Source organism: Coffea eugenioides, unplaced genomic scaffold (genome assembly GCF_003713205.1).
Source record: "Coffea eugenioides isolate CCC68of unplaced genomic scaffold, Ceug_1.0 ScVebR1_3085;HRSCAF=4231, whole genome shotgun sequence".
In the NCBI taxonomy this organism is placed as follows: domain Eukaryota; kingdom Viridiplantae; phylum Streptophyta; class Magnoliopsida; order Gentianales; family Rubiaceae; genus Coffea; species Coffea eugenioides.
In genome coordinates this window covers 34,584-43,577 of record NW_020863629.1, presented here as the reverse complement: position 1 = coordinate 43,577, position 8,994 = coordinate 34,584, and the positions used below count along the sequence as shown (strand labels likewise).

Here is an 8,994-nt window from a genome sequence, read left to right as displayed (position 1 = left end):
AATTTTGATTCATCTGTGGGTTGTGGAGACCCGCCGACAACTGGTTGTCCTGACCCTTCCGCGTATGTCTGCTGGGATGGTTTGCATCTGACAGAAGCAGCCAATAGATTAATCGTCAAGGGTCTATTTGAAGGGTCGTATTCAGCTCCTCCCATTAATTTAATTTGTGCTAAGTTTCCCTCTGGTGGGGGTCTTTCCCATCAAAATTAGGTCTGTGGAGAAGCATTTTGTTGTTTCCCAATGCCTTCCTCCTTCTGGTGGAATAATCTACATTGATTTTCAAGCAACTCCCACCATTTAAATAAGATTTTGAGTCAAGATATTCATGTCAATTGATTTTAAAATGGAAGCCAGGTTCATTATAAACTAGCTTTTTCAAACCCAACGGCACAAACTTGGAGGATTTTAGCCGTCGTTCACCTACTTCAACTGCAGAAACTTCAATCAAGTCCACAATTCAGTTTCCAAATCTCATCAATGTCGAGTTACATCAATTAGTTGCAAATGGGTGTTAAGAGACGACGTGTCCAACATGGATTATGGTCTCCGGGCAACTTTCACAAAATTTGACACGCATTATTGCGCACGACAATATAGATTAAAATTCAAATGTTTAACATGGATCATAGCTAGGAAATGTATTGCTATTCCTCAAGTAAAGACACTGCAGAGGCCCCGTCTTGGGCCTGTACACGTGGCAGCCCAGGGAGCTCCGAGCTGGGCTTAGACCCTGGGCCCATGTGAACTGTCCCGCGAGCACTCCGCCGCTAGGGCTCTAAGGGGCTCCAGAGAACAATCCCGCATAGGTCGGGATTGTTCTCCCCTTAGAGTGGGATTGAGGCTATTCTGGGCAAGTCCCGAAACGTACGGAGGTCGGGCTCCTAAGCAGGTATAAATGGTAACGCACAGTGACTGCGCAAGGTACACTTACTATTGGACGATTACTCCCGACCGTTCTACTTCCCGCGAACCCCACTCACCGGAAAACTAACTTGACCGTCGGAGTGCCCTCGGGGACAACCTCAGGGCCCCTGTTAGTTCACTCTCTTGTTTGTCTTTCAGGCTTAGGACGTGCTCTTTCCATCAGCAAGCTGAGCTCATCAGCTCAGCTTGGTCCGGGGAAGTTCCGTGCTTCTTCAGTTGGTGCCGTCTGTGAGAATCGAAGAAAGGTACAAGTAGTTGTGTTGATAGCGAGAACACGTTCTAAGCGAACCGTTGAGAACACCGATCCAGGACCCGGCGAGCGGAGACCGAGGCGGCTCGGGGCGCTGGGGGCTCGGCCTTTTCAGGGGAACGGAGACAGCAGATCTTTCAGTTCGTAACGGAGAACCTTCCCATGCTGGAGGATATATTCCGACAGGCAAAGGAGAGGGGTGAAGCGGGGGGCGCACAAACCTCCAAGGCGAAGGGAAATGAGAGGGAATCGCCTCCCGTTCCCTCGGAGGATGAGTCCCGGGACCAGCCCCCCAAGAGGAAACGGCAACGGACTCCCCCTCGGCCGCGGGCCTCGGTGGTCGGTGACAACGAGAGATATTCTCGCGATCGGACCGCGGGGGGCCGACCGAGGAATCCCTCCTCGTGGAAACTCGCGCGGAACGAGTCTGAGCGCTCCCCAGCCCGATCTATCAAGAGCCGGCCGCGAGACCCTCCCCAGTGGCCGCCTGTCCGGGACGAGCTTGAGCAGATCCTGCGGCCGCGGCTGTACGAGGACAACTATACAGCCTCGCCCTTCACCCGAGAAATAGAAGATTACCCATTGTCGCGGAGATTCAAAATCCCGAACATCGAACTGGTAATCGGAGGCTTCGGACAATCCGGAAAGACACCACTTCGTGCTTCTGACAATGCATGCGTCTGCAAACCGCGGGCGGATTGCATCCGTTGCAAGACTTTCCATGTTTCTGTAAGGAAGGCGGCCGGCTCTGTTTCAGGGCGCTAACGCCGGGGTCGCACCCAGAGTTTCGCGAGCTTGGCCAAACAGTTTCGCCGCGCAGTTGCGTCTCCTGAAAACTTACTCTAAAAAACGCGACTCATCTGATAGCGCATGCCAAGCAGAAATCGACGAGTCCGCTGAGGAGTTTCATGACATCCGCTTCAACACGGAGAGCTTGCAAATCAGGGACAAAGACGAGAAGGTGGTCATGGCCGCCTTCATGAATGGGCTTAGGGTGGAAGAGCTCTTCTACAAGCTCGCCGAGAAGCCCCCCGGTAACCTGGAAGAACTCCTGACCAGGGCGCACACGGCCGCTAATGCGGAAGAGGCTGGTCGCCTGAAGAGAGAATCAGATAGGGAGCTCGGAGATCGCAGAGGACGGGTGAACCTGCCCGAGCCTAAGGACGGCCCGGCCAAGAAGAATGTTTTCGACCGGCTCTCAAAGGACAAAGCCCCCGCTCAGCCGCCGCTTCCAGCAAAAGGCTACACCCCCTAATTCGGCCCAGAGCCCAAGTTCTGGCCGTTATGGAGGCGGAGGGTCTAGGGGGCGACCACCTAGGATGGGGATACCCCGGAACAAGAGAAATCAGGACCGGTACTGTGCCTTCCGCCGTGACGTTGGGCATGATACGGAGGGGTGCTGGGCCTTCAAAAGGAGATAGAGGATCTGATCCAACGCGGCTTCTTGGGGCGATTCGTGCAGCAAGGTCGACCGGGCCAGGGGACAGGACGCGCCTACCGCGGTGACCGCGGGGAGGCCCAGCGTCGCGACCGCCCTGAGCGCCGTGACTTGCCCCGGGCCGACTACCCCGACCCGGACACCCAGAACCTAGCGGGGGTGATAAACACCATCGCTGAGGGCCCTACGGGGGGGACAGCCATGCAGCCAGGAAGAACCGGCGACCTCCCCCCGAGGGGAATGACTCCCTGAAACGTCTGCGCATGGATGAGGAGATCACCTTCGGACCGAGAGACGCGTTTCCCCTGGCGTCTGGTAACCACGAGGCCATCGTGATAGACGTCGTGACTAATAATTATCGGGTGAAGAAGGTGTACGTCGACCAGGGGAGCGCGGTGGACATCCTGTTCTATCGGGTGTCCAAGGAGCTCGGCTTGGAGGACGGACAGCTCACCCCGGTTCGGACACCCCTGGTGGGCTTTACCGGACCGCCCATCACTCCGGAGGGGATGATCACCCTGATAGTTACGGTAGGGCAGGTGCCCAAGTGCCGAACCATCCCCGTCAATTTTGTGGTGGTCAAGCAACCATCCCCGTACAACGTGTTCTTGGGACGGCCCGCCCTGAACGCCCTCCGAGCTATCCCGTCGTCTCTTCATCTCAGCGTCAAATTCCCCACCCCGGGAGAAATAGCTGAGGTGCATGGAGACCCAGAGGTGGCCCGAGCTTGCTACCTGACCGTGCTCCTGGGACATGAGCAGGTGGTCGCCCAGACGACCAGCTTGGAGCCTTACATCCCAGGGGAGGAGGCCCAGCAATTGGGCACCCAGGACGAGATTGAGGAGTTTCCGCTGAGAGAAGACAGGCCTGACCGGGTCCTCCGTGTCGGTGCGTCGCTACCCCCCAAAGAGAAGAATGACTTGAAGACTATACTAAGGGAGTACGCCCAGGTATTCGCGTGGACAGTAGAGGACATGCCTGGGATTCCGACTGACTTAGCTGTCCACCACCTCAACATAGATCCCCGCTTCAAGCCGGTGAAACCGAAGAAGAGGAATTTCGCTCCAGAGAGGAATGAAGTGATCAGGAAGGAGGTCGGTAAGCTGCTGGAATCCAAAATCATTCTGGAGGTCTACTACCCGACCTGGCTAGCCAACCCTGTCCTGATGAAGAAGGAGGACTAGTCCTGGAGGATGTGCGTGGACTTTACAGATCTAAATAAAGCCTGCCCGAAGGACTGCTTCCCCTTGCCGAGGATTGACAGGTTAGTAGATGCTACTGTTGGTTTTGACGTTTCGTGCTTCCTGGATGCTTTCAAGGGATACCACCAGATAGAGATGGCCGAGGAGGATCGGGAAAAGACTTCCTTCATCACCGAGGAAGGAACTTACTGCTACCGGACCATGCCGTTCGGACTAAAGAACGCCGGAGCTACCTACCAACGTCTGGTCAACAAGCTGTTCCAGAATCAGATCGGCAGGAGTATGGAGGTTTACGTTGACGATATGATCGTCAAGAGCCGAACTGATCAGCAGCTCGTTCCCGACCTGAGGGAAATCTTGAACATTCTGCGTGAAAGCCGGATGCGGCTGAACCCAAAGAAGTGTACTTTCGGGGTTAGATCGGGAAAGTTCCTGGGCTTCCTGGTCTCCCGGGAAGGGATCCGGGCCAATTCGGACAAGCTCCAGGCCATCATGGACATGGCCCCCCCGAAGAGCGTCAAGGAGGTCCAACGGCTCGGGGGGAGGATGGCCGCCCTGAATAGATTCCTCTCACGCTCCGCGGTGAGGGGGCTACCCTTCTTCCGGATCCTGAAAGCTCCAAAGGACTTTCAATGGACAGGAATGCCAGAAAGCGTTCACCGACCTGAAAGCGTACCTGGCTGATTGCCTGCTTTGACCGCCCCGGAACAGGGGGAGACCCTGTTCCTATACCTGTCTGCTTGCAACGAGGCCGTTAGCGCGGTTTTGGTGCGAGAGGATAATGGGGCTCAAAGGCCGATATACTACGTTAGCCGAGCCTTACAAGGGCCGGAGACGCGGTACACGCCGGCGGAAAAGTTGGTCCTCGCTTTGGTGCACGCCGCCCGGAAGCTCCGACCTTTCTTCCAGGCCCACAGCATCACTGTCCTGACGGACCAACCCTTGCGGCAGATACTCACGAAACCTGAAGTCTCGGGCAGAATGACTAAATGGGCAGTCGAGCTGGCCGAGCACGACATCGGCTACCAGCCTCGCACCTCTATCAAAGCTCAGGCCCTGGCAGATTTCCTCGCCGAGGGAACCAGTTTGCCCGTGTCTGATCCGAGCTCTATGCCCGAGGCGGCACGGCCGGAAGAGCCGTGGGTACTATTTGTTGACGGGGCTTCAAGTAAGGAAGGAAGCGGAGCCGGCCTGCTACTCACCTCGCCCACCGGGGAGGAGCTGACCTACGCACTTAGGTTTGACTTCCCGGCATCCAACAACGAGGCTGAGTACGAGGCCCTATTGACGGGATTGCGGATATCCCACCAGATGGGAGTAACCGCGATCAGGGTCTGGAGTGACTCTCAGCTTGTAGTTTACCAAGTCCGCGGGGAGTACGAGGCCAAGGAGGATGTCATAAAGAAGTTGTACGCGATAAAAATTTCAAGTCTGCAAAACGACACGAAAAATACACGGCAAATATATGATATATAAATTTAGAAAAATATGTAGGTACAATATCTGGGGTTTTCTCGAACTTGTGGAGAGTTTCCCTCGATTCTTCTCCTCGAACGCCAATCCAAGGGCTTCGCAGCTTGTTCTTGGATCCACCACTGATTCCTTCAAATCTTGATATAGAAGATTTGAAGAACTTTAGAAGATATTTGAAGACTCAAGTCTTGATATCTGAGAGACTTGGAGAGCTTGAAGAGCCGAACCTTTGTAGCTTGGAGCTTCAATGCTTTGAGCGTATATGATGCTCTTTGAAGTCCCTCTGTGTATTTTTTTTTGTGTGTCCTTAATTTGGTTGAAAGGCCTCTATTTATAGTTGTAGCAAGAGGTAGAGGTTGAGAACCTGTGTACCACTTTACTTGTCTTGCAAGACGTGCAGTCATATTAGGACTGTACCAGTCAAATATTATCTCTTCATTTTATATTTATTAATAAAGAGATAAGAAATTTATCGATTGGCCAAACTCGTGGGGACAAGTGACATGGCGCCGTCTGATTGGACGGACCATTGCAGTATATAAGAGATATATATGGATCAAATGACTCTAAATATTATCTCTTTAATAAGAAATAAATATTTAAATGTCTATCCAGTAGACAGGTGATATGATATGATTTGGTTGGTGGGGATATCCCTGCAATTTGAATAAATTTGGAACACCTCACCTTGACACGTGGTAAAATATAATTGGCTATTTAATAACCAATTTTTCCAAGTGTACATGCCATATGGCAATATCCGATTAGATAAAAAATATTTTATAGACCAATGGTAATTTTTAGAATTTAATTAAAATTCCATTGCCTACAAATGCCCCCTTGAAACTTGTCTGCGAAAAGTAAAACTTGAACGGACAAGCTTCGACATTCTTCGTTTTTTTTTTTTTTTCCATTTTGATTTGGATGCTGCAAGGCTTGAAATTTAAGCGTCAAAATAGCCACAGGTCTCGCACAACACGCCTGCCAAACTCCAAGTAGTATTTGAACCCCGAATAGTATTGGATGCTGGTGATGATTAGAAGAATCCCGAGGCCGAACTACTCAATGTTGGAATCTTACAACAAGAGTCCGTGAATGGACTCTAAAAGCCAATTGCATAGCTTTTGAATTAGTCATAGGATGACCATGCGGGGGCCACCTGTCCATACAACATTTAATGCTACCAATGGTCAAAGTATATCATGCCAAAGGCTTCAAATTCAACGTGAATCATCCAGCAAGCTTTGGTGGTTAACTTCCAATACAACTCCCTCTCGTGGCCCACTAAGCCTTTCCTATACCAACTGTGATTGCTCACGCTCTAAGCCAAATTGGAATTTTTTCCATAGCAGACTATTTAGCTGGTGCAGTCCACGAGACCGTCTGACAAATGAGCTTTGAATCAATAAAGTTGCATCTGAAAAGGAGTCGACTACTTAGCCAAATTGGAATTCTTCCCATAGCAGACTACTTAGCTGGTGCAGTCCACGAGACCGTCTGACAAATGAGCTTTGAATCAATAAAGTTGCATCTGAAAAGGAGTCGACTTTCTTACAGGTTCGTATGGAAGAAAACTTCCTCCTCGGCTCAGATTCACACAAACCCTCTCCTATAAATAGCCACGTCCAGGCCACAACTTTGAACAAGTCTCTTTTATTTCAGCTGTATCATCACGCGGCCGGAGTTGCAAGGGACAACCATCATCTGCTGGCTATACTCCAGTAAACACTCTCCTTCGTTTGTCAGGTACTTCAAGCTTTTGTTTGCTTCACCCGCAACATTTAGTTGTTACAAAAGGTCTCGGTCAAGGTACTTGCGTGTCTCATCGTTAGATGCTTTGAATATGATCAACACCTGAAATTTATTTCTTCACTCAACGTGTGCCCTTAACTTGTATCTCCGACATATTGCAAGGTAACCTGGTCCTTTGATTTATCTACTAAAATAATGCCAAGCATGATACTTGAGCTATTACTTATGGCTGAAAATTTGTACCTTTTTTTTTTTTTTCATATACTAGGATAATACCAAATATGATATTTGAGCCCCCTTTTTTTTTTTTTTGTTTTTTTCCATATACTAGAATAATACCAAATATGATATTTGAGCCCCCCTTTTTTTTTCATCTATGAGGGTAATACCAAAATATGATATTTGAGACCCCCTTTTTTTCTTTTTTTTTCCAAATCCATGTCAATGTCTCAACTTTTACTAACTTGCTCTTTTGTAGATACCACCTTGTGCCTGAAAAGGAGCTTGAAATCATTTCAGGGATTTGAAGAAAGCAACCAATTAGGTAATTTAATTACCAAGGTTTTGTAAGGATTTCCTTTCGTCACTTAATATTTTCTCTTACATAATTTCAGCAAGCATGCAAATCAAGGACTATGCCACGCCATTGCCCCATATCTCATTGACGGATGAAAGGGGAGGGCCTCAATCAAAGAGCTTGTCGCTACATGTGTATAAACCAGCTGTTGGGGCGCTCGCCGAATCTTTTATACCCCTTGAAGAAAGCTTTCATCTCGAAAATTGGACTAGCAAGTGGACCAAGGAAGTGGTGGCACCGTCGACTTACTCCACTACATCGAGGGAAGAAGAAGTGGTCGTATTAAACTCGTTACTTCACAATGGAGATCCAGAAATAGCCAAATTCACCCTTCCGTTCGTGGGATTCAATGTTGACAAAGCTACATGGAAAACCCCTTCGTCATTCTTCGGTGAGGCGTGCTTCACCTCCCATTATTGGGTGTGGGTTGAGGACATGCTTGGAAGGCATAAAGACGTACTCACACGCGCTGGCATATTTGAAGCCGTCTACGCGTCGAGATACTCCTACGACCGCTGTGAAAATATCTTGCGAGCCTTCTTCAAATATTGGTGTCCCTCGACGAACACGCTCCATACGCCCGTTGGGGAGTTATCCATCACACTTTGGGACCTTTATCGACTCGGTGGCCTTTCGATCGACGGCACATTTTTCGATGAAGTTGTTCCTTCGGCGCGGGAGCTCCTCACTCGCGACAAAGAAGGGAAACCACTTCTCCCTGAGAGTTGCAGGCATCTTTTTTCGGCTTACTACCACCTCTGGACGAATGACCAAGGGGTATGGATGAAGGACTGGATTCGCTTCTGGTTCAAAGGAGAGGCTAGGTATAGGGCTCCTCCGAGTAGAGCGAATAGAAGGAAGACCACATCTAAACCAAAAATGACTTACAACCCTTCTGGAAGCGTGGAGCCTTACGACCTTGCCGATACGAATGACTTCAATGTCCCTTTTGACACCCTGGGTATCCCAGGGTCTCTAAGAAAGGAGACCTATATTGCGGCATTCATAGCGTGTTGGATCTGCAAGTTCCTTTTGCCAAGCAAAAAGGTCGACCGTATTCGCCCAAGTGTTTTCAAGGTTGCATGCTTAATGGCTACAGGAAAAAAATTTTGTCTTGCAATTCCCGTCCTTGCGAGCATATATCATGGGTTGAGGGAGATCGTCCACGCCCCTAACCTTGGAGAATGTGAGGTAACTTTTCCAATCCATTACGTCTATGCTTGGATTGGCCAATACTTCGATGTATACTACGAAAATCATCAAGTGAGTAGCCACCACGCGCGCATGACAAGATTTAGTGGTGAGAAGATGGCAATATTTTATGGCCAATTGGAAGCTGAGGAAATCTTCAAAGAAACGAATCCTTTGATGCTTCCTA

At 49.9% G+C, this 8,994-nt stretch overlaps 1 protein-coding gene across 1 annotated transcript; it reads left to right on the top strand.

Annotated features, from left to right (window-relative positions):
• Positions 1 to 3,805: 3,805 nt before the first annotated feature.
• On the top strand, positions 3,806 to 7,566 carry LOC113757421. Its single transcript, XM_027300725.1, has 4 exons — positions 3,806 to 4,339; positions 4,526 to 5,223; positions 7,034 to 7,096; positions 7,518 to 7,566. Exons 1-4 carry the CDS (start codon positions 3,806 to 3,808, stop codon positions 7,564 to 7,566), a joined length of 1,344 nt encoding a protein of 447 aa, XP_027156526.1.
• The last annotated feature ends 1,428 nt before the right edge of the window (positions 7,567 to 8,994 follow it).

What these genes read in the sequence shown, in the direction of transcription:
- LOC113757421 (XM_027300725.1), top strand. Translation starts at nt 3,806, where the DNA reads ATGTGCGTGGACTTTACAGATCTAAATAAAGCCTGCCCGAAGGACTGC. An exon ending in CCCCGAAGAGCGTCAAGGAG is followed by an intron (nt 4,340 to 4,525) that starts GTCCAACGGCTC and finishes GCCCCGGAACAG; the next exon opens with GGGGAGACCCTGTTCCTATA. An exon ending in TACAAAAGGTCTCGGTCAAG is followed by an intron (nt 7,097 to 7,517) that starts GTACTTGCGTGT and finishes GCTCTTTTGTAG; the next exon opens with ATACCACCTTGTGCCTGAAA.